Source organism: Epargyreus clarus, unplaced genomic scaffold (genome assembly GCF_041222505.1).
Source record: "Epargyreus clarus isolate Ecla_fem2 unplaced genomic scaffold, WU_Ecla_fem_2.2 ptg000003l, whole genome shotgun sequence".
Classification (NCBI taxonomy): domain Eukaryota; kingdom Metazoa; phylum Arthropoda; class Insecta; order Lepidoptera; family Hesperiidae; genus Epargyreus; species Epargyreus clarus.
In genome coordinates this window covers 1,587,802-1,613,842 of record NW_027332211.1, presented here as the reverse complement: position 1 = coordinate 1,613,842, position 26,041 = coordinate 1,587,802, and the positions used below count along the sequence as shown (strand labels likewise).

At 34.1% G+C, this 26,041-nt stretch overlaps 1 protein-coding gene across 1 annotated transcript in view; it reads right to left on the bottom strand.

The window, feature by feature from the left end:
• Positions 1 to 22,871, bottom strand: part of LOC140749581 (transmembrane protein 205) — a 40,252-nt gene extending 17,381 nt beyond the window's left edge. The window contains exon 1 of the mRNA XM_073082690.1: positions 22,569 to 22,871. Within this exon, the coding sequence (XP_072938791.1) occupies positions 22,569 to 22,807 (239 nt within the window). The 5' untranslated portion in view covers positions 22,808 to 22,871. The remainder of the gene's footprint in view (positions 1 to 22,568) is intronic.
• Between the last annotated feature and the right edge of the window lie 3,170 nt (positions 22,872 to 26,041).

Sequence of the window (26,041 nt, the reverse complement as noted above, 5' to 3'; positions counted from 1 at the left end):
GTTGATAAGTTGTCATTCATCAAATACATGGATTGCAGGGAAGATATTAAGGATTGTGCAAACAACGTTATGAAATCGTGTTGCAACTGGCGGAAAACATTATCATTTCTATTACAAGGATGTATTGTAAGTGCAAACAAACCTTAAAACTGTTTGCACAATTGATTACGACCTATAATTTAATAATCGAGTGGGTGCTTTAACACGTACGAGCTATTGTCTCCACATATTTAAGTTAGTAAATACTCGTAGATATTTAATAGCTACGCAATCCTTGTGGATTATGGTGTAACTTGGCCCATTATGAGGCGAGCCCGCCTTAGTAGTGGGATGGTAATAGGTAACTAATGGGGTAGACGAAGGGGTCTATTTGATGTCTGCCTTACAGCAACAAAGAAGAATTTCGATTTGAAAAGTGATCGTGGTTCATCAGGTATAAGATGTAACGATGCATCTGTGATAGATTTAATATAGGAGTCCTGTTCTATACAACAAAATGATGTCCAATAGATGCCACTACCTAGTGATCATATTATTATAACAATACTCTAGATAGCTCGATACACGTTACCTAGTTCTACGTGACATACTGCCTCTAGTAGCAGACTAGGTGCTACTTCAAAAATACTGGGCATTGTAAATTGTAGTCAAGTCACTAAAGTAATTGTAACTGTCATTGACAGACTAATTGTGACCAATCATTGGAATTGTAACGCAGTATTGGGGCCAATATCTTTGATGTTTCGTGGCCAACCATATGTGTAATTTTAAAGCGATAGGAGGTTGCATTTTTAGATTATATCCTAGATAATTTAAAATAATTCTTGTTGTATGTACAACTGATTAGATTTTAATTATATCACTAGTGGCCTTACATTTTTGGGTGATATTAATGGATCTTTATATGCATGTCCGATGTCTGGTTTCGATATGATAAATAATGATAATCTCGTTTTAAAAGCGGCACATACTGGATACAGAAGTAATATAACACCTGTTCCAACTTCCAATACAATACGTGATACAAGTTAAAACAATTTCCAAAAATATTTTGCCGCTAGACTATTTACGGTTTATCCGTGCATGATGTGCAATGATTGCAATTCTTGTCTATGTTTGAATCCATATGTCCGACTAATCATGCCACATTGTACATGTGATCAGATCTTCAGCCCCACCCACACCGCGGTACAGTTAGGTCGACGACACGCAGCGTGACGCGGCAAGGTCACGACGTCACGACAACGCGACAGCCCGCCAGCGGCGTGTCATTTTGTCTATGAACTTATTGTTAACTCGAAACGAAAAAAGGTTAAGTTAGGTAGAAAGAAAGGAATCCAAGGTATTCTAAGAAAAGTTGTAAAAAAATATAGTTGCTTTTGTCATTGCTGAATCATACTATACGAAGAACTTTATGCTATTTTTAGTTGTATGCAAATATAGATAGGTAATAGTTTGTAGGCAGTAAAAAATAATATGTAGTACCATATTTATTATATTACAACACGATATAATTATTTAAATATATTAAAATAATCTATTGGAATGGATTGTGTACTGGTTGCGTATTGACTTTAAAGTAGGCAAGAGGGATTCCTTACTTTACGGAAATGTGTAACCACAAATTAGTTTTACATTTCTAGGGCCCTTTGCATAAATTGCGGTTTATGTGTGTATCATATGCAAAATATTTAAATAAATGGTAATGGTTAGTAATAAGAGAAAGATAATAAGTGAATCTTTGAAATATCGGGAATATTCACGGTCGATTTAACTTATTCTATTATTTCTATCACTTCACAGTAATAGTAGTACAAATTTTGTCACATCTGCCTATTAATGTGCTATTTCTATTATTATGTTGAATTTTCAATTATATTCATGTACCTATTGTGAGAATAGCTAAACCTGCTAACGATAATATCGTCGTACCTTCTATAAGGATAACATTAACATAATATGTTAAAATATTTTTTCCTGGAAATAACTAGGGATTGATTTTGCCATGACCGCGATCCATGCAATTCGGTCGATATATTGACGTAAGTACTCGTAGGTAAATAAATTAAAACACCCTATTTGGAGATCCCATTCACAAAAATAAGGACGAAAACATAACGTCAAAATACGAAGTTGGCAAGATACTTTGCAGTGTAACTTTTGTAACTTTATCACACGTAACTGCACATTATTGACATTTCTCCGTTATTTCAACAAATTAAAACTGGTCGGCCATTGTAGTATTTTTCACTTTTATTTAGGGCGAATACGAGTGCAGTGCCTTATTTGGTTCGTAAATGTTTTACAGATACTGTAATTGATCTATGTAAGTGTCTGCCTTGCTGGTCATATTAATATTGAATTCGTATGAAACGGTTCCGTGTATTTCCGTGTATAAAATTGATTCCCAGTTGATGAATAATGTAGTTATCTTCGCGTGTTCCGATTAATTCTGTGGAATTGAGAAGTTCGTTACGCTGTGTTATCAAGCCATTGCTATGCACATACTGTTAGTGTGATAACTCTACATTCTTGTTAGCGGCTTTTTGCAATTAAAAGGTAATGAAGATTTATAGGATTCAAAACGTTGTACTAAACTAAATAAGTTTACAAAAAGCGATCTTTGTTTTATTACAAGTACAATCAGTAAAGTCTTTTAATTAATAAATTTATTTTCAATCTTAAATGTTGCGGCTATACACGCTACGGTGTGTTTTGTTTTGGTAATTTATCAAAATGTTATAACGCGGTCAAACGTGTTGATTTTACCATTATTTTACTATTGTCTTAGACTTTTTGGGTTATCTGTTTTCAATAAATAAAAATGCTTAAAAGCCTGACTACATATTTAGCACGAGTCAGAAATCATTTTAATTCAAAAGGCGTGATTATTATCACCATAAAATGACAGGACTTACTGTACACGAGGCATTTATGTTCAAGTGAATATCTTTACAACATCAATGAAATATTATTCGGAAAGTTCATACAAAAATAAATATAGTGTATGAATGTTGCAATTACACAAATACATCAAGTAACTTGTGAAGGTATTGCATAGTGGGTGAGGTGTCTTCATAAATCTGAGATTGGAGTTTTATAATAAACTTTCGAGAATGGGCGGTCCACTTCATAACTCCAGGGTTTTTGCCGACTGACTGATTTATAATATGCACATGAGTGGTTGGCGGAGTGGTAGATTATCAATCGCAATATTTATATGACTAGCTTTATGCGTATTCCAGTTTATCATTGCAGCACTCATTGCAGTTTTACTGCGACGTCTGTATGTGTGCACGGTAGAACTAACACATTGAAATGTTTTGTGTTGTAAGCATAGATATAGGATGTCATAGCGAAAAAATTCTAAGTCTATGGTTGTAAGAATATAAGCTATATGCGTTTCGGAATTTGGTCACGCACTCCATGCTTCATGATAGTACTCTAAAATAAATATGTTACAGATTATTATAATAAGTCAGTCATGATTCACGACACTCGATACGTCGTCGCATCGTGACGTGTCGTTTAGTCGTGTAATGTTGCGATGTCGTGTCGTGGAAATCTACGTCGTGAATCGAAAAAAAAAACACGATCAAATTGGCAATGCTATCTCGCGTTTTCTTTTTGTGATTCCAGTTCATGATGATTTGAAATTCATAAGCCCAATATTTTCATGAAAAATATAAATGACTTCAGAGAAAAGAATTCAGAAAATTCAAAAATGTTTAGCTCTTTGTCCTGAGAGTAAATATTCATATTCTTGCAGTAACAATGCATTCATAGCGATGTTTTTGTTTACAATTGGTTGTGGGTGACAATTGGCTTCAGTGACCCGCTTAACACGTGAACTGCATATAAATTTACATTACAAAAGAGTAGATACTGTTATCCCTCTTACGACATACAAATGCTAACGGAAAATCGTATTTACGTATTTTTACAAAACAACGTGTGTGTCCTTGTTACACGTAAGAATTTATATATCTTTTGCGTAATTAAAAAATGTATTCAAACACATTTTAACTAAGCGAACAAGTAATAGATGAAAATAAATATTACAAACAAATTATGTGTTACATGGCGACGCGTAACTTCGTTGTACTCTAAAAACAGACACGCAAATGCGCGAAAAGTACTGCCTATAACTTCGAGAAGTTTAATAATCAAGTTTTTTGTTTTGGTGTTTGGTTGAACAAACAAGCAAATATAGCTTAGACGACTTAGACTAAACGCTCGTGATTTCAAAGCCACTTGACTAATATTAGAACACGCTAAACACGGGTTGTACCAAACAGAGAAATAGTGCTAGAATACATTGCTCTCATTTACTATCTAATCCTACAACATCGGTTGATGTCTACGCGGATTCTAGAAGACATTAATTTGTAGTTATGTTTGTGTCGAGCGCGGCAAAACCGAATGATAAACCTGAACGACTTCCACGAAACACTGGTAATTTACTTTATCTTGGTAAAACCTGTTCGGTAGCTGGACTGAGGGATTTTACCCTGATTTTTAAATATCGAACTACGAAATCTCTGTTTTTTATCTGGCAAAAATATTTCATTGAAGATTGCGTTTTTTAAAAGGACGTAACAAGTAATTATGAAGATCATTTGGCTGGTTCTCTACTGTTGCCCATAAATTAATTAACTTCAAATAGGATATCAGCTTTATTAGACGCCGGTAATGTATAAATCGCGAATGGTTGTTCCATCTTTACCTTTGTATGAACCATATGACATGTCGTTTTTCCAAAGAGTTGTTATTTAAATGAGCCCAAGATTAAAAAGAGCAAGTGTTACCTATATCATCGAAAAATTTTAATTAAAAAGCAGGTGTTGTAATTTAAGGATCGCGAAATTAGGGCGTTTGCACACCGATCAATCACAACTCTTAATTACCAGTCAGTGTACCAGTGACCTCCGAAAATATATTAGCACATAATTATAACTTTTCTTTAGTTACACAATTCGCGAGTTTTGCATTATTTTTATTTTTTCAAATTATATTCCCCGCATAAATCAACGTCATATCGTTTTGCGAATTTCACATAAATATTAAAACAGTCCGCAAGAAGTCAAGGAGATCACTTAAAAATAGGTTTAACTAATAATATATTTATATATTTCGTACAAATAACAATTTATATAATTTGTAAAATTATTAAATAAATATTAATGTAACTTTTGATATTGCTCTTTTCAATCATTATATGTGTTTTTCCATACGAAGCTTTTATGCAGACTCAATATATAGACGCAAATTTGCTTTTTTAAGTCGATAAAAATCGTCACATTTTCCGTGTCTCATTTAATTCATGTTACCAAATCTAGACATACATACATGTACTTTACCTCTATATTATGCAAATGAGAAATAAGTTATGCAGACGATGTTTACATACCGTCATAACTCGTAAATTAACTTTAAGATCTGGTCAAGGAGAGAAGAGGGGAGGAATGCTGAATGAATGATCAGTGATTGACGTATGGTCAAGTTTATTTTTAGATTGATATATAAAAACCGGTTGGTTGACGTATTTGGGGTAGCGTTAACGAGCTTAAGTCCATAAGTCCATCCACGAGCCGATGTAGAAAGTTGATACGCCGCGAATACGGTTGGCGTTTTTTTTGTTGAATATGTCGTGGAAGATTTTTTTTAATTACTAATCAGTAATCAGATTTTGAAATTAGATTATCGCTCATAAAATTTCAGCACCAATCTCTAAGGTACATTTACTGGTGCTAATGCTAAGGAAAATATAGTCAATTTTTTTTTGTAAATATTAGGTAGTTCGTGTATTTTCTATTTAAAATTAATAAAATAATTTCTTCGTAAAAGTTAAGTTAATATTTGATATTGCCTATATATATTTGCAATATACAGAATAAGATGTTATTGTTGTCTTTAAACTTTCCTCAATGTATTAAATTACATACCTAAACAAGGCTTTCTTACAATAAGGTACATAATGAAAGCTCAATTTTTTTTAAACTGTTAATCGTTTTACAGATTTAACACTTCATTGCGACCCCGTTCCTATTGTAAGTGACAATAAATAGCAGTTGTAGGGTTGATGGGTGGTGAGTACCTACCGTGGAATTACGACGCGATGTGTACATACAATTTGAAAATCCTATTTGTACGTTTGCAGCAACGTATATTTTTGGTATTATTGTAAACTATGGAGTATGCCAGAGCGCACGGAAAATTACGCTTCATCAGAGTGTTACGTGATATTCCGTCATACCATTTCTGAAGCGTTATAGTTCCGTTATTATGAAGGGTTCAATATTGAAGATGACAGTGTGGCGGGTGTAACGTAACGGAAACAATTAAATTGACTTTATGTAGAGCAGCTACCGTATTTATTTACAGGGAAGGAATCGATTTCCCGTCAAATGCAAGTACTGAAGCGAAGCTTTCTTTAGCACTTGAATTTAATACTTCCTACGAAATTATAAAACTTTATTATTTTTATGAATGTTTCCTCAGGAATTGTTCCAGACCACTCTACTACTAAATAAATAGCAATATTTTATAAGTGCCGCAGCAATAGAAGTAGATGTCAATCTACATAATGTAATAATATAAACTATAACATACAAGGAACTGTCACAAATTAAATAGATAATATAGATCATCAATAACGGAACTACCTATATTCAATAGGCATATCTTTTCTTTCAGTAAAGTAGCCAGCCCTGCCAGTAAGATATAAATATAAAGAGTAACATAGTAGCAGTTCATACATATATTACGTGATGTTGTCGTGTGCCAATAATAATACCGCCCACACACTTGCGGGTTCACGCCAATTGTTTGCAAATTAACCAAAACAAACGTTCGAATAAAGCAAAACAACTGAATATAAAAGTTTTGATACAAATTCTTTATATAGGCTATAAAAAATATCTGTTTATGTCTTTTACATTATACATACCTACTGGATACATACTGAAAACACTTATATGGGACGATGAGTGTACAAAGCCTTATTTTTTATTACACTTCAAAAACTTTATTTTCTAATATTTAATAATTTCAATTTTAGTTTAAAAAAATTTCATTGTCGTTGCACATTTAGTATAAGAGATTATTCCTCTTCATTGGAGCAGTGTTCTTTATTTTTTCACTTAGGCCAATCTGATGGTCGGCGACATTCCCCAACTTGGCAAGAAATTACACGTGTTCTGAATCACGCCATCGAAGTTTCCTCAACATTCTTAACATACAAGCTACGCGAATATCAAAGCAGCGCCGATCCTTACGCACCATTAATGTTACGATTATGTAATAAAGTGTTTGTACTACATAATAATGTTTTGTAACTAGACCCATAATTATAGAAAAATGTATAGGTCAATATAGAAGAATACTTCAACCTTCTAGCTTCAGTAGTGATCAATTTTCTTAACATATAATGTGCATGCAAAAGCAAGCTTACTACTGTATTTAACTATGTTATCTATGCTACAGTTAATATATGCTAAGCGTATGATACTTTACTGACTCTGACAGATCGTAATGTGTACCTATGCTAATGTTTGACACAGATCAGTCAATCAGGCATTCATAATGCATTTATATTTGAATAATCCCATTGAAGCCCTTTGTTGTGATATCACGCAATTTTGAAACTAATCGCATATTCAATCACAAATATATCAAAAGACCAACCGTAAAGACATAAGTTAATAATATTATTATGCTGATTAAAAAAAGTATTTAAATAAAACGTTCAATAAAGTTGGTGAATTTTTACATTATAGTATGTAACTTTAAAAAATCAGTGATGCGTGCCTGATTCATACTGCGGATCCCTGGATTAAGAGGCAGACCTTCAACCACTAAGCTATCACTGCTCATAAATTAGTATATTTTGTCCATAGATTAGTAAAGATTACTCACTCCTAACTAGAACTTGCCACGTCTCCGTGCTAAAATATCCCTAAAATATTTGAAATAATTATTTATTTATTATGTAAATTCATGTAAATTACGCAGTATTAGTTATTTATTCGTAAATTTTCTCTAAAAATGTTTTTATTTGTCAAGAATTCAAACAAAGAACTTACGATAATAAGCCATTTGTGGCTTCATTCAAGGCGGCGAAGTATCTTTACTAATCTATGATTTTGTCAAAGTAACTACCTTGAAACTATTAATAAACTACGGAAAAGTACTGCCAAAGAGTTCATCAATGGTTGAGAAATAACCATGCTTAAGTTTAAAGTTGATAAAGATTAATGAACTTCCGAAGTCTAGTCAGGCAATCAAGTACCAAATAAAATGCACTCTCATTGAAGGCGGCACAACAAACAGTCTATAAATATATGCCTCATAAACTAATTGTATTCTCCGTCTAAATAAGGATGATCTCTATTGACGCTAAGAGGAACTATCTATAGGCCGCCCGCATACACGCAATACTGTTGACTATGATTTATGTCTAGTCAATATTGTTCTTTGCTTATGAATGTTGTCTATAATGATTGTTCGCAATGCAATAATATGCAGTTAGTATTAGGCTTATCCATTAGTATTATATACGAAAATTTCAAATATTACATTATTTTCTTTGTTTTAAAGACTCAAATGAAAATTGATTAGATGTGATACTGAAAATAAATCATTGATTAATTTGTGAGTCTATGTGTGTCAATGTCATACCCGTAACTGTGATAACTGAATCCCAAATCAAAGTTAATGAAACTTTATCATTAAATTCTTTTTGACGATCACAAGCTTATGGCTTATATTTAGTATTATATAAAATTAATGATTCACTTAGGTACCTTATATTGTCAAGTTGTTTATGAAATGTTAAAAGTAGTGCTAACTACTCGAACGTTCGAGTAGTTGGAACATAGTAACAGTAGTGTACACAGTACACTAAGATAACTAATAGATTCTATTAAATTTAAATAAGGAAATTATCATAGTAAAATATTTCCGTAAATAATGTAGAGAGACATAATGACTCAATAATCTCTCATGTAAGATGGTGGCGACAGTGTGGAGCGGGATGAGGCTTGTATGAAAGACAATATCCGCTTTATAGCCCTTTAAATAGGTATAATACGAGTATCTTTGTGTTATACGGATTATATTATAGCAAACCGAGAGTGCAAAGAGTGCTTTAGATTTTTCAGTTTTTCACCTGCGAGATGTCAACGTGACCGTTTATATTTTTAGTTTGTCTGAAAATTTCTCCATACTGCATTGACAAACGACTGAAAATAGGTCAAATACATATATTTGAGTCAACTGTTTTCGCTACAAGTTTTCGCCATTGTGACAAAATTACGTAAGGATTTTACATTAAGAAATTCTCTCGACGGCGCCCACACGTGCTAATTTTACACATGCAAGCAATATTCTTATGCATCCGTATGGGTTATTTAATATATAATGGACTAACAATTGTTATAAAAACAAAGCCCGAATATTTAAAAATATATAGTTACACTCGCAATACCTATGGTTACTCCCGCAATTTAGATGGATGCAACGACATCTCATACATTAAAATACGTCATGCCATTTTGACTCTGATGCTTGATACACTGCAGAGGGTAAATTCTTTACCCTCTGCAGTGTATCAAAAAGATTTAATAAAAAGATAAAATTTTCTAAAATCACCGTCTTCAAAGAAAAATAAATTCGTAACTTCTGGAATATTAACTTTGGAGGCTCTAACTTCTACTACTATTTATTGTAATCAAAAACTAGAGATATGATAAGATTGCAACCTTTATAACATTAAGATAGGCCTATACCTAGTAGGTATGTAAAATTTTCCATCCAATATCAGAGATAAAATGTGATTGACTGGTCTGGCAATAACATCTCGTTGACGTATTAGATTTAGAGATAAACAGAGAACTAATCCACTTAGGATTAGTTTTTATCTGACGAAAAAACATGCTGATTCTAGTGAATTCTACAATAAAGCATCGTGGATATAGCGCTAAGATCACCACTAGACTTAGGTATTTCTGTTTTATCTACATCGTAGCTCTCTTGCATTTTGGTTTTAAAAACGTAATAAGTATAATACTTATGGCTAATGTGCATGGTCTGTAACCTTTAGATACGATTGGGTTCACGCGTGGACCTTACGTACTATTCAAATACTACCTAGCGGATAAGGGAGTTACCACAAGAGCGACAGCTCACGCTGACGGCCATGGTCGGTCGCCGACGTCAAAGCTGACAGTCGACTGTCTCCGACAGGAACTGCTCGGGTATTAAGTCACTGACGCTCGTGTGTTACCTACCCTTACATGTCGACGTCGTGGCAGCTAAACTATTTAGAGTTATACTTTCTAATGCCATTCTATTTCACGTCTATTATTCATAGGCTAGTTTGGGTAACTACTTAATATAAGGAAGATTACCTATATTTCACAATATACGACTATATTAGATCCCTCTATCTGCGACGTCATCAAATCACGAGAAAGCACTGAACGGAGACAAAGCAAGATGAATTGGTACATACGAGTACATATCTGACAGGCAAGAGATTAGATGAAATATCATCATATCTATTGATTCCGGTACGTTATTGAATGTCTGGAATAGATACACGTCTTTATGGATTTTAGCGGAATTAAATTTGTCATATTTTAAATTTGAGTTCCTATACTAAGAATATTTATTGTTTACCTATAGCTTGTGGAAAATTACTAATAATAAGTAATGCGAGAGGCTTCCTTCATTTGGCTGTACACTTTTTATGATTACTGCTGGGCTCTCTTTCATTATAGGGGAGATCTAAATATTACTTCGCGAGGTTCATGAAGGTTTTTCATTAAAAATCTAATTCAGGACTGAATATAAAATTACAGACTTAAAAACATGGCTTTAAAGTTGTTCTAAACCAGCTTGCAATCCATCTGATGGTTAGGTGGTCACTGCCACCCATCAACACCTGTAACCAAGAACAGGGGATCTACCTCAATCTCAGCTGCGTTGCTACTGATGACTAAAATGGTCGCGTTATAAGTAAATTAGTCACATCATTAAAATATTTTTTATGTACGTTAATCAAAAACATGATCTAGTCTCTATCGATAGGGAACTTTGATAAGATTGATTACGACAACGTATAACGAAGTGAATGAACTCTACACCGAGTCACTTGTGACTGATCGGCTGAATGAAGACGAATGGATTCGGAAGGTGACCTTCGATCCTCCCGAATTAAAGGGTAATACATCAAAGGAGCCCTTCGCCTATTTTATTACATCAATGGACGCTATCGACACTTGAATACGGCCCTGTTATGTTTAGATGGACTTTGGTATAGTTGCGTTCATTTTAGTTTGTGGTGTAATAAAAAAAATAAAAAATAAAGTTAAGGATTTTTTTCCTAAAAATTTCCGATCCGATTTTATCTGATTAAAGATTCAGTTACTTCATGAAAATAGGTCTTTTTCTTAAACTGTATTGCGACAATTATTTATGAATTCGGATAATTTTAAGTTACTTATGGTAAGCTTCATTATTACTTGGGTGACAATACTACTTAGTTATAAGATAGCTCGCAATAGTACTAGTACTAGGAATCAGATTTTATAGTCATTATGATGGATGGTGTAGTAACGGATTTCACGCTTTGTCATCGTTTTGCGTAAGAACCTACTGACTATCAGTTTGGGGTTAAATCACTTAAGTATCCACTTAATAAAAGGACTTCAGGCACTTAATTACTCATATTGTAATGACTAACTTGATTTTACCAATGATTTCGTTCGTTTGTATGATTCAAGTTTTAAATTTTGTATGCGTATTTTTAATTTCTTTGTAGTTTATATGTCTATTCTATAGAATTGTATACCATTACCTAACGATTGTTACAGATTTCGACAAAATTTAGGGTTATATACATAGTAACATGTCTAGTATACACACCCAGGTGGATTTATTTTTAATCGGGATGGTGTGTACCTACATACACACAAGCACGTACACGCACGCGTACACTCTGTACATGCATGCATGCATTTTTCTTAAAATTGCGTGAAAATGTTATTACGACAAAAATATGTAGTGATATTTTCCAAACATGTGACTGTGTGTGAAACTTGGTCAAAAGAGACCAACCCGCGTTCAAGACCGTGTTATTACGTAGAGATGACGCAAGTTACACGAGTAACGAGGCATCACTATGATATACAATAGACTAGATTGGCACGGAGATCTTACACGTTCATATCACAATGGTATCAATAAGGTTCATCCAACTATTGTGCACGAGAACTCCTCGTGTTAACAAGAAAATATCTTGGAAAATTTATTGAGTCTGAGTATCTGAATGGAAATTATCTATTGTATCTGTTAATTATCATTACAGAGCTTATCTCTAGGTAATCTGTGATTAATTGATAATCTTTCAGCTTCAATAATCATGATATTACGATTAAATCTCATCAATTCTGCGTAGATTATTATCTCACTCCTGGGCAATACCCCTCTTAGAAGGCCATTGTCTACCACTATAAGTGCAAATTGGTAGACTTCCAACATTTTTTTTAACATAGTTATCAGATATGCAAGTTTTCATACAATGTTTTTCTTTACTCTTCAAACAAAATTTTAATTAATTGTATACAACTTTCAAAAATCACAGTGTGGATTTGAACCCGCACTGTATTCTATAAATCTATGACAAGCCACCCACAGTCTCTGCGAAACTCGGTGGAGCCGCCGACACCGATACATCAATGTGTTTAACTTGTCTGAAATCGCTTCCGACCACAGATTAATATACCTGTAGAGGGACTATTGTTATTTGATGCTTACTACACTCGCATTATAAATACACAATTTTATTATGTTTTGTAGGAAGCATAATCGTTGGGGACTACCTGAATGACTGCACTGTACCTACATATGTTTGAAATGTCTGGTGTTAGCCAACCTTAACACACAACTACTACTATAAGAAAGAAAGAGTGACGATGGTGCCACTGAAGTGTGTGGTGTGTTGTTGAGTTTTAAAATGAATGATGTGGTAAATCTTATTCACTTTTTTGGGACGTTCTTTCCTAGATTTTGGAAGCAGCAGCGTGTCTATGATCGATTTAGAGCAGGATTCTTGTTTTACATTTTTGGCATGATTGCTTAATACCTGAGTTACATGCATTACATTTAGATGTGTTTTACCTCTACATATACAGTTCTCTGTCCGCGAGTCAGTAGTGTGTGAAAATATAGCACGCGCCTGCATTCACGACTTCGGCGACCCAATTAGGCTTTTGTTCTTGTACGTTTAAAGACTATAGTTGGCGAGGAGCTGGAGCCTTGTTGCTCCATGCATTGTAAACATCGGGTACCTACGTGCTTGCGAGCACGTATATGCGGATTTCATTTGCGAATGTGAGGTGTGTTGACATACAGAAAGTTGCGCTATGGTGTAAGTTCTTTGTAGTTGGTGCAGAGATTAAACACACGAATTCACAGGATCCCGTCTATTGTTTTAAGTGTTGGAAGGCAGATCAGGGAATATTTTCAGAGTGGGTCAGAGTTGCGCGCGCCGATGTAACACATAATTTATTTGTTTTGAATATGTATAACATTATTTTACTCGTATTAATTACGCTGATATGTAGACACACTTTTTTGATTTTATAATGTAGGAATACCACCACAATCACGTTAAAATTACATTGTTTTTTTCTCTAATTAATTAATTTGTCTTCAACTTTTTTAAAGACAATTTTAATAATTCGTTTTAAAAATAAATCTGGACCTATTTTTATTTAATAGTAGAGTCGTGGTTTATCCCATGCCTGTTTTAGATAAATCATGTACTTATTTAAGATCAGAACTATCAACATCATCTACCCCAATATGGGTATGTTCCTCCATAATAGTTTGAAGGTTCCAGGTACATCCAATTTGAGTGTCATCTGATACTATGTTTGATAAAACACACTCGGATTGGTAGTCACACGTCAGTCAATATCACGTCTCGATGTATGATCGAGGCTCGGGTTCTTCAAACTTTATTTGATTATAGTTGAAACAAACATGAACTCATAGGCTCACATTATTGATCCCTTTTTTGGGAACACATGTCATTAAATGCTTTAAAATTATGTGTTTAAAGAAATTTATTCTCATAAAGACAGTTGTCACTTACATGAGAACATAGTAAGGTAATACAATCATTTCGTCGTCGCGCTTTTTCAAAAGATTCTATACACCTGACGTATTCGTTAAATTATCCACCTTCAAAACATAAATTTTTAATGTGGTCTATTTTTTATATTCATTGCAAAGCTCTATAGATTTTCAGAATAAAGTCTATCTTGTCTGCGATACCTATTAAGTAAAAAATCTATCAACGTTACGTATGCCTAAAGAAACACTTAACAATATCATTTGATTTGTAATTAGTAAGTGAATGTTTTTCCTCGTTTTGCATAAATATCATAAAAATATGTACAGCTTTCTATTTATATTGAAACTTACACACAACATACGTCCGATTTTCTTCCGGCTTGTAAATTTATCCGAAACTATCGATCGTTTCAAACTTTAAACAGTTTATTATCTTTAACTTATCCGCGTCCCGAATTAGAAAACTCTTCCTCAGATGGTAATTTTAAATTACTCAACAAGATAAACATCCTCTTTGGGCTTAAGTGCGCATAATCCAAGCTATTATTTATTGTCTATGGATTAGACAGATAAGTAACAGTTACAAATTACAGTTTTCAAATTTTCTAACACTCCATGCGTTTGAGTTGTTTATGATATAAAAGTATGCTTTTATAAAACTATGTGGATTTAAATAATTATCACGTTTTAAATATTGTTTTTGTTAGTTTTGGAAAGAGTTTATTCCAAAAATAACTGAATATACGTCTATCATAGAGGCCATTAATCTTTAAGGTTTAAAGATGGTAGTTAATTACCGCCCTATTTCCTGTTTGGTTCGAATTTGCGTCATAGACAATTTAAAAACAAAAAATATATTTAATTGCAAAAATAACATTAAATAGTATAAATAATTCTTTGGCCAATTTATTTAATTTGTGTACGTTGCCGTTACAGTTTTCCTAAATCTGAAAACTTTGAATATGACGTCAGAGCGCACTCCTGGCAAGTAGCCGAAACAAAAATAATTTCAAGTTTGAATTTGTTTTTGTCGCCTGCATAATAATTGTCTCATTTATTTTGGAGACTGTTATTCGTGAAACTTTGTTTTATGTTAATAGTTAGAGGTATCTAAAGCGAGTAATTATATTTCTTTTAGAACAATATCTTTGGTTACTGTTTTTTTGACGTTAATTAAAATTTTTATCCATAAATATACTTCTTACATCCTTCACACTAAAACTGCTATTTAAAATATGGAAACAAAGTCAATGCTTCATTTCCAATATTGCATTATCTTATCTTTTCTCTTTTGTAGTCTGGCGCCATCCTTTATTTTAATATTTCAAAGAATATTAAAATTTATTATTTGACACAAGACAATGGATCGTAAATGTAAAATTAAAGTTTAAGTGTTAGGCTGCCATTAAATTCGCTTTTTAAGTGGCGCCAATATTGCATAAGCTTGTCTCGACGATAACCAATATTATAAAATTGATTTGCAAAGTATTTTATACTGTACTTTGACCAAGTATTCGTTTGACCTTACTTTCTAGTAGCCAAATACTCAATGCCATAAACAAATAATATCTGACTCGTAAAATGTATCGTCCATATTCGGTTCATCGTATATTGTTTTTGTGTGTGTCTAAATTTTTGTTGCAATCAATAAGAGTAATATTATTTCATTGATTTCTTACAAAAATTGCACTTGCATTGGTTATTTTTCTAAGATTAAAATTAGATGTATTTCTTGAATACTTATTCAAACTTCGAAATGTTGCTATACCGAAGTAAATTCATCCAACTTGGTTCCCGCTTCTCCAAAGCTAACAGATCATTTATCATTTCCGTCTTAGGTTTCTTTAACAAAATAACTTTTAACATATTACGCTTAACTCGCACAGGATATGTTTAGTTTTACGTTCGAGGTGACGGCGTGACAGACGGACAGACGGCCTCGACTCCATTTAGTTCGGCCGCTAAAGTAGATTCAATATTTGACCAAAACAAATAGGACTCATTGAGGTAATAGAATACTATGAATGAGATATCAGAACTGTCTGTAAAACCTAAAAAATGTTTGTTTTACTCAAACTTTAGTCATCATCATAAAAAGACGGTCTTATCATTAGAGATGCGATTTTACCCAAACAACCTTCGGGTAGTAAACATGATAAACTAAAGGTTCTCCTTTACCGGATAAGGCAAGGTAATGCATTAACATGTACACAACCATGCGATAAAAAACAACAAAGAAAGAAATAACAGTCGGGTAAAAATAACATAGAAATACGTACGAGATTTCAAAATACCTAAAATTTAAACCAACTAAAATTTAACTAATTTTAATTGAGCAATATAGTCATAGTATATTCAAATATTACGATAATTGATGATTACGAGAGATTTGGGAAAACTAAAACTTAGTTCTTCGTAACACGTAACCCTTTATATTTCCACACGTAACAGGTCAAACACTACTTAAGTTACACAGGTGTAGTTTGACTATTGTGGACTCATTTCGGAAGCAAACCGTTCCAATTCCTCGAAACACTCATACGACAGCGGATGCGGATGTCTCCACCTCGGAGCGCAATCAAATGCAATTTGTTTGTGGACTGCCGATGGGCCATTGAACGCATCGCGATACGGGGTCAGGTCGCTATTCTCTACAAACTCGAACACAATACAACATTTTAATACAAACTCGAATTCGAGTCACGATACGTCATAAACTTGATTTTGATAAAATTGTAGGAGCATACAATCTTGTGTCCGTCGGATGGTATTTGGCTACATCATACCTATAAGAGAGTTACAATTAGATAAGCATAGATGCGTTGTTTCCTCTGAGAACTAAGTTGGAATCATATAAGGATCTCTTCCTTACCACTCCCTTCAGTCCACATAGCAGCGCTTAACACTGCTGTTATTAGACATAGCAGTGATAGCCTAGTGGTTAAGAAACGCGGCCTCTCGATCGAGGGGTCCGAGGTTCAAATCCCAGGCACGCACCTCTGATTTTCAAATTTATGTGCGTATTAGAAATTAATTATCACTTGCTTAAACGCTGAAGGAAAACTTCGTGAGGAAACCTGCATACCTGAGAGATAAAAATCTTAAAGGTACATGAAGTCTACCAATACGCTCTTGGCCAGCGCGGTGGACTATGGCCTAATCCTTCTCATTCTGAGAGGAGACCCGTGCCCAGCAGTGGGACAGTAATGAGTTGATGATGAAACAGTGAATTTATGTTTCTAAAACAATGCAACGCTAATAACCTTACATAATACCGAATACATAGAATTCTTCAAACATATTATTTTATCTTATTTTGTCACTTGACGCCGTGACATTTCACGGCGGATTCAGCTTTGATATCACAAAGCAGTCAGTTGCACTACTGGTCGAAATTATGAGAAAGTAGGCATAGCTTAGCAGGCAGGTAACTTATTTAAGACATGAACTTATTATCCCTGGGTTCCACTTAAGACCGATTACGGCCACATTACGACCGAGGACTATTTACTTTCTCTTAGATAAAAATGTATTGTATAGGAGATATTATGCATGCGGCCTGTGTGTGGTCGATGTATGTACAAAATATTGGAACAGGCACTCTTACGTAACTACATTAAAATATTAATTTCTTTGAATGCAAGGTGGACCAATATAATCTTTAACTTTTAAAGGTTAACGTCAGTAACGGTTATTGTAACTGTATTGGTACTGTATTCGTATAAAGTATTTTGTAGTATGTATTGCACCAATGTCCTACAGAAAATCCAGACTTAGAACAGGACTATACTCATTATGTGGTCGTGCCCGACCAGGGAATGAACCCGTAGCGATATTGCACACAGTTATCATACGGTTACCACGCCGTACGTGTCAACTTCAGTTAAACTTCCATTCATCGTTTCGTTTTGCATAAATATACCGTTTGGAGACATGTTACAAGATTTGCGATTGATAGGCGTTGTATGTGTCTAAATTAATTTAAGGTCTACCTACGCAGTTTTCTCTTGCCCACGCTTATGATAAATATATTTATTACTATTATAAAGTAATAAATACGCTATAAACTTGTATTTAAACTTTTATTTCGAAGGTAATAGAATTTGTGAATAAATAATGTGATAAAGTTGTAAAACACATTTTAATTCAAGATATGTATAAATATGTTGCCGATGTCACTTATTTCACCTTAAATAAGATTTTTGGTCTTAACAAAAAGATTGAACCCTTCGTGCTTCACTTTACCATAACACCATCACATCTGCACCTTACAAAAGTAGAATTAAACGTTCTTGTGTTCTGGTTTTTAGGCTATGATGCGCTTGCAGGAGGCGTTGTAACAGCCTTGAGCGGAAAAAACAGATCTGTCGCCGATTTAGATCTAATTTTATTAGGCTGCGACCAAATATAGATAATTAGATATCCATGGGCTGCACCAACGACATACCATCAGATGAACGGCACGCTTCTTTGCTACTTTAGTTTCATAAAAAAGATTTAGTTTTCTCCGAATATCCGAATTCTGTCTTTCCCTTTACTTAAAGGTTCGTTAATTTAACTGCTTACCATAAGTATCACAGTCAAGCCGTGTTCTATGACTCATGATAATTTTTCTGAATTAATCAATGTGAACAAACCATTGTATTCTTCGATTTTATCTCTCACATTGGTCCATCAACAATGTTGGCTAACTGCTAGAAAGTTTGCTCACAGTACTAATATAATATGAATTGATTGGAGCTATATCTCACAGTCGAATATCGTATAATAGAAATAAACATTCGTATAATTTATGCCATTTTCTAAGCTTATTTATGCTGTGGTATACAACGTAGATTATATCGGGTTATTATATAGTTTTGGAGAGAATATTTACCTGTATTAAAGTTAGTAAATGATTTTTGGTTATAGCATTAGTCGGTAAAGTAACTTTACCTTTCTTTAGAAGTAAGTAACTATTTTCGAAAGTTGATACTTCACGTACTTCACTAATCACGCAAACAAGTAAATTATGTAGTTTATTTAAGTCTTAATAGAAGGTATCCTACGGAAGCCGTTAATGGATGATGTACAGATGTTAATTAATTTTATTCTGTACATGAAACAGAAGCTACAATATTTCTTTTAAAGTTATTATTTTATTATATCCAATTAATTCCATAAAATCTATTTCTTAAAATTCCCTCTTTTTATATCTGTAAATTTTAATTATATGCAGTAATAATATGTGTCTATATAAAAAATGTTTAGAAAACAACAGTAAAATTGTTTTTTATCGTCGCAACGCGTGAAGAGATTCTGTTCCCGGCTCCAAATTGACATGCCCTCAATGTCAATCTTACTCAAGAGACCGTCACACGATACTTTGAAACATTTATTCTTGAGCCGACAAAAATAATGTTGTTTTGTTTTTTTTAAAGAGATAGAACTTTCCGTGGTTTTGGGAGGCATTAAAAATAATAGGGATATTTATCCTTATTCACTGGGCAAATTTCGTCAGAACCAGGAACTTATGAAATATATCTGAGGTTCATCAAGGAAAAGTTCCAGATTTATTTTACCCAACTCATTTTAATGTTAGTCTCAATATCCAAGCTTTTGTTCAGTAAAATAGTAATAAATTGAATGTTGCCTGACTAAGGGCGTTATTCTTGTCATAGGGCTCTTGTGGCTGACGCGACAGGAAAAGTATCTAAAAACAATACAAGTGCATGCAGAACCGCACGCACAAACCCGTGTCGGAAAAAGCCACAAGACACAAACCAAAATAATTGTCATGGAACTAAATTTATTAAGAGGCAAAGTATCAATTTTTTACATCGAAATTGACATGCGATTAACCTCGATTGCAGCTGACGGTAAGTGATGAGGAAGATTTAGCACCAAGTGTGATTAGAAGAAGTATATTAAAACTTGTTTTAAAAACCCACAGGTTGTATTTTATTTTTTGTAAAAGAAACAAAGCGGTCAGGATTTCGTTTCCTTGATCCTTGTTATTACGAATGTTCAAGGACGAAGATTTGTAGAAAAGAGTGAAAAAAAACCACGAGAGAATGAACGAAAAAGAACAAATCCTTTGTTATCAACCTATATGTTATAAATCTATCGTCATCTATATCATACTTCCCATTAATTATGTGCTTAACATATGTAATATGCTATTGTTCGTAGATTTTATAATATACAATTAGTCATTTATAAACTTTAGTAGAAAATGCATGGTAATAAATTATGCATTCTACTCAGGGGTTTTCCTAGCTAGCATTATGCATAGCAGCGTTTGCACTGCATTTCAGACAGCAAGATGGAGTGTTATCTTGCTGTCAGAAGTGCATCCCTTTTATATCCTGCCGCCTGAGAAACACGTATAGGTATGTAGGCGAAGTGGATTGTATAGACCATGGGAGGGTCGCTAAGATCAGTCAGATGTTTTCAAATCGCGCATAGGGTCTTCGACAATTTTAAAGCTTTTTTTAACGCCTTCTACACTCACACAGTCACTTCAGCCCCACACCAGGATTCCCTGTATCGTGGGTGCTATGGACACACACATAGTATAATACACAAACACTCAGACCCAGGAACAGAAATCTATATACATCATTTATAAATCTGTCTGGCCGGGGTCGAACATTAAATTACATGCCCTTACATACGCACTTTGTTTATAAGTAAAAAATGAAATATGATTACATATACTTAAGTTTGTTATTAATATTCAGTCTATCTAAATGACTACCAAAGATCGAAATTTGACAATTTCTTGTATAAAATTATTGTCAATTGCCAATCTTCGATAGGCAACAAATTGATAAATGAAGTATTAAGAACGGGCATTATATTATCCTAAAATTTTTCAACCGATCCACAATACTTTAATTAAGTTATGTTAATGGTATCAGAACAACTGTTATGAACGTTCAATCCTAATTACTTTAGTTCCAGTATACATGTAGGATGATATCGAATTGATATAAAGTCCGCCGCAAGCGGACGGCCTGGTGACGCGTGACCACAAAACGTGTAAGTCCGATAATACACTTATGTGGCCCGCAAAAAATTTAACACAATCATGAAACTACTTTATATACATAGAAGCTGTTGCAAACAAGTGGATAATTAACTTGGATTATTAGTTTTTTATATAATATTGAAGTAAGAAACGTACTTTTTTACAATATAGGAGTAGCAGACGAGCATGCAGTTCACCTGATGGTAAGTGGCTACTGCCGCCCATGGACATCTGTAATTAAACCTTAGATAAGATCGGCCATAGATGTGCCGCTTTCCCTGAAGACTAAGTTGGAACGCGTCGTAAAAGTATACCATAACACAGCAGCATTTCACACTGTTATAAGGCAGAAATAGGTGTAGCGGTGGTGCCGCCGGAGTCGAACAGTAAAGGGTTCTACCACCCTTAACATGCCGTCCACCTGATGGTACTGCAGTACTAGACTACTAGCAGTAATCAATCCTACATAAGATATGTGTCCTATCGAAGGTTGGCACTACCCCTAAGGACTAATGTTGGACGCTTCGGATAAGATATCTCCCTTTACAACCTTTAAACCGGAAAGCACCAGTGCTCAACATTTATATCCTTAGCGTAAAAACATCGGTCGGTTGGAGGCGGTAGATATTGCTTTGCCGTATATTAAATTTAATTTGCCTAATAAATAAGTACTATTTAGAGTCTAGACTGTAGGGTGGCTGACCCTTCCGGTCATTCCTTTACTAATGACTATAGCCAATTGATTTTTTATTTATGCCTAAAATAGGTAATTTTTCTATGACTATGTTATTGTTCTATATCTATGTTAGGTCATTTACTTAGATCTTATCAATAGAAAGGTTTTTAATACAATTTAGACGTTTCATAGTCATTGTTATTATTATCATTAATAGAGTTGACTCTACTCCAAAGTAGAGTTCTCTATAGAACGTTTCAACGCGCAACCTTGGGAGAAATGTATTAATATCAGAGTGACTAATTAGAGTTAATTATTTTTATGCTTTCTGCATTATTTCGTAATAATGGAATTACATGTATTTTAATTGAGAACATGCAATTATATATTATCTATTTTTAAGATCTTATTTCTGTGTATTCACGCAAATTAATGTTTTGTTGGCAATCTATATTCGTTGTAACTGTAAATATATGTATTTATAAATGAAATTTTAAGGCAATCTCCACCACGAAGCTCCATTGTAAAGTTTTAAGCTGATTGCCAAATCAGATTAAAATATAACAGTATTTATATTAATTAGCATTCATTACACGTGACCTGGATTGTATCTTATCAATCGCGAATGTCAATTTGAAAGTACGAAAAGAAAATTTTAATCCCAAAGAAAGTACTGCATTCTGCACGTTCCTTATCGACTTAATTTCTACTTTCTATATTACGACATAAGGTACTTACACATAAGCCTTGGACTCCTGGAGCCGCACGAAGACCTGCTTGAAGATGTCGTACGCGATCTTGGAGTACTGGGTGGACACTGCTAGGAGGTCTGGTTGGTAGGCGACAGCTTTCTGGATCTCCTCATTGGTGGGGTCGGTGACAATGTTGTGCTTCTTCTTCATTCGCTCCAACGCGCGGTTCGGTTTCGGTTGGGCCACGACCTGCGGCTCAACATCTCTGGTGCAAACGTTACACATTTTGAAATTCACGGTACGTCCGAACAGGCACAGCGCGGGTTTAAGACTGAGAACGGGCGCGATCACGAATATAAGTCGACTAAATCGTATCCCCTCCTACAGCGATAAGCCTGCGCCGGCGCTGATACGGGCGCCCGTGTTCACACGTTGGCGCAAATGGGTGGTTTATGTAGCGCTACTGTAATAATTATGGATATTATTTATTGATTGATATATAAGAAAACAATTTACTATTAGTATTGGGAAAAGTGTAGTATTAGAACAATATGAAATTAGGTAATATTTTTCCGCAAGTTCATTTTAATCATAGTAAAATTATTCTCATTGTAAACTTTTTGTAAGCCTTTACAAATATCATTTACAATATGAAAACAACGATTTGTTTATCCAACTATTTACAGGAATCATTCTTTACACATAAGACACAGATTTTTTTATCAATGGCTGCTGTACTTTTATTTTTAGCCGATTTCAGGTAGGACTTCAAACCTATATGGAGCTGATCAAAGATATCTATCTCGATGGTAACTAGTTGCCATCAGGTGGACTGCATGCACATTTACTACTTTAAGGACTTTATGGACATAAGAAAGTATGTTTATTTCTTACAATATTTGAACTAAAGTGTGTTAGCGTGGTAATAGTGCATTTAGTGCGAATAATCAATAAAATTTAGTACTGAAGTCTGTGTTTTGGGCTCTAGGGACTTTTCGATATCGTTTGCTTTATTTACTGATAAAGGGAGCCGTCTGCGATATATTGAGTTATAAAGTTTATTTTTAGTTTATTTTGCTTTTATTGTGGTTTATGGTCGCGAAATAGGTTTACTTTATTTCCTTGTACCTACTATATTTTGTTTTTGTGTTGAGGAAGTATGAATGTATACAATGGATTTGCCGTCCATCTGATCAGGGGTTACGGCCGCTCGTGGACAACATATCTGCTCTTAATCATGCCAGGTTTTTTAAAGGTGGTGGAATGTTTGTGGTTCGATTCCGGCGGCTTCACTGTCACACTTATTTCTACCTAATAGCAGCAGTTTTAAGCGATGCTGTGTTCTGATTTGAAGGTTGTGGCAAGGGAAACATACTATTCTCAGGCTTAGTTAGTACTCCAGCTTAGTTTCAGGGGTAGTGGCGCATCTGCGGTCGGAGTTAGGTAGGAAACTCATATTATCTGGGGCAATTTACAAATGTCCCTTGGGCGGCAGTAGTCTCTCTTTATAAGCTGGACGCTCGTTGGTGCATGTTTGCATGGTGCATGTTCGTTTGCTACTCCTATATATTAAAAATCAACCATTTCTATTGTTAAATAATTATAGCTGGTTACATATAATAAAGTAAACAGAGGGAGTAATGTTTATTTTACCGTCTCACATCTGTTATTTGTATTGCTATTACATATGTTATGGCTTCTACTGGAATTAAATTGGTCCGTATTAAGTATACTCCCATACCACATTTCAGTCTATTTTTAACCGCTGCATAATAATGAGTTATGAATTTGGAGTGTGATGTTATTGTATTTACCAAATATTTCCAATTAATGATATTTAACAAATAAATATATAATAGAGTGAAAATCTTAGAGATTGATTAAGTAAAGTGTAGTAGTTAGAATCTTGTAAAGTGTAGTGCGAGTGGTACTTAGAACTTAGCCTCTCAAACAAGGGGTCAAAGGTTCGATTCCCAAGCAAGTACGTCTGATATTTGAAAGTTAGAATTATATTGCAAGCTCATACATAATTGTATAACTTAAAATCTCACATCAATTTTAATTTGGTTTTCCCTTAAACTACATTTCAGGTTTATTCTGAACTAGGACTATCCCAATAATAATTCCAAGAATTGTAAGGAACACTGGATACGATAACATTAGTTATCTTACAATTAATAACATTTGTTTTCTCTATCATGCATTAATAAAAACAAATAGTACACCAATTTATCGTAATGAGTACAATATTTACTTTGTTATCACAGATATATTTTACAGTTTTATTATCGTAGCAGACAGACACTCCCTACTTTTATATGATGACTTAATTTTGTTATTTTGTGCAACATGACCAATCTGTTTACTCATGAATCAACATGAATTTGTAATCAGATTAAATTGATGAGTGGTATCCTTTGATCAAAAATACCAATTTTTGATCGAAGGTCGTATCATGGTTTTACGACAAAATCGTCTTTTTTATACCATTTTTTTTTATACTATAGAAGTAGCAAACAAGCTTGTAGTCCGCTTGATGGTAAGAGGCTACGACCGCTTATCGTCATCTGTAATCCAGTGGGGATTAAGCTGTAACGCCTCAGATACGTATGTAATCCTTACCACACCCACAATGAAGCAGAAATGGATGTGGAGATAGTGCCTCCGGACTCGAAACACAAAGAGTTCTACCCCCTGTAAAATATGTATATCTGCCTTGAAAGAGCAATGTTAGGCGCTACCATGTTTTGTTTTGAATTATATAGGTAGGTATGTGGTAAAGCAGACCTTAAAAGGAATTTCCTAGTTGGCCTGAACTTATGTCAGGTCACTTTTCTTCGTCTTTTCAGTGCAGTGTCCCTATATTAAGAGAAAATTAGAACAAGTTATGGGTGGACGGATGTTAGATATAATTCCAATTTATATTTGTGCATGCTGTCATAAGCATCACAAAAAATAGATTATAAAAACCATAAAAGGCATTAAGCACGTTTTCATAGCAGATTGGATTTTCCCTCCAAATCCGGCTGGGCGCGTCCTCTTCATTAATTTATTATGACTCGTGATCTCAGCTTGTGATCCAACGATTTCAAAAAAGAAAACGAATAGTAACATATTTAACCCTTTATAATATAGAAGTGGCTAATGATCATACGGACTTTATGACTTGATAGATAGTAAATGGTGACTACTCATTGATATATGTAAACAATCCCAGGTATGAGGCGGAGTAAATATGGTGGTAGCATCTCCATAGTTACAGCACGGAGATTTCTATTATTTTCATAACTAATTAGGTCGAAAATGATGAAGTATAATTATTGAAATATCCTACATTAGTGTGCCCGAAAGATAATAAAAAATATAGAAAGCTGAAATAAGCTTGTAGAAAACTTTTCCTGTAAGATCTTCTTGGTGGTATTCCCACTACGATTATTACACTTCGCACGTCAGAAATCACACTCAAAATATAAATCAGGTTCCATTGTGGTAGACATGTGACATAAAACCTTAATTTTA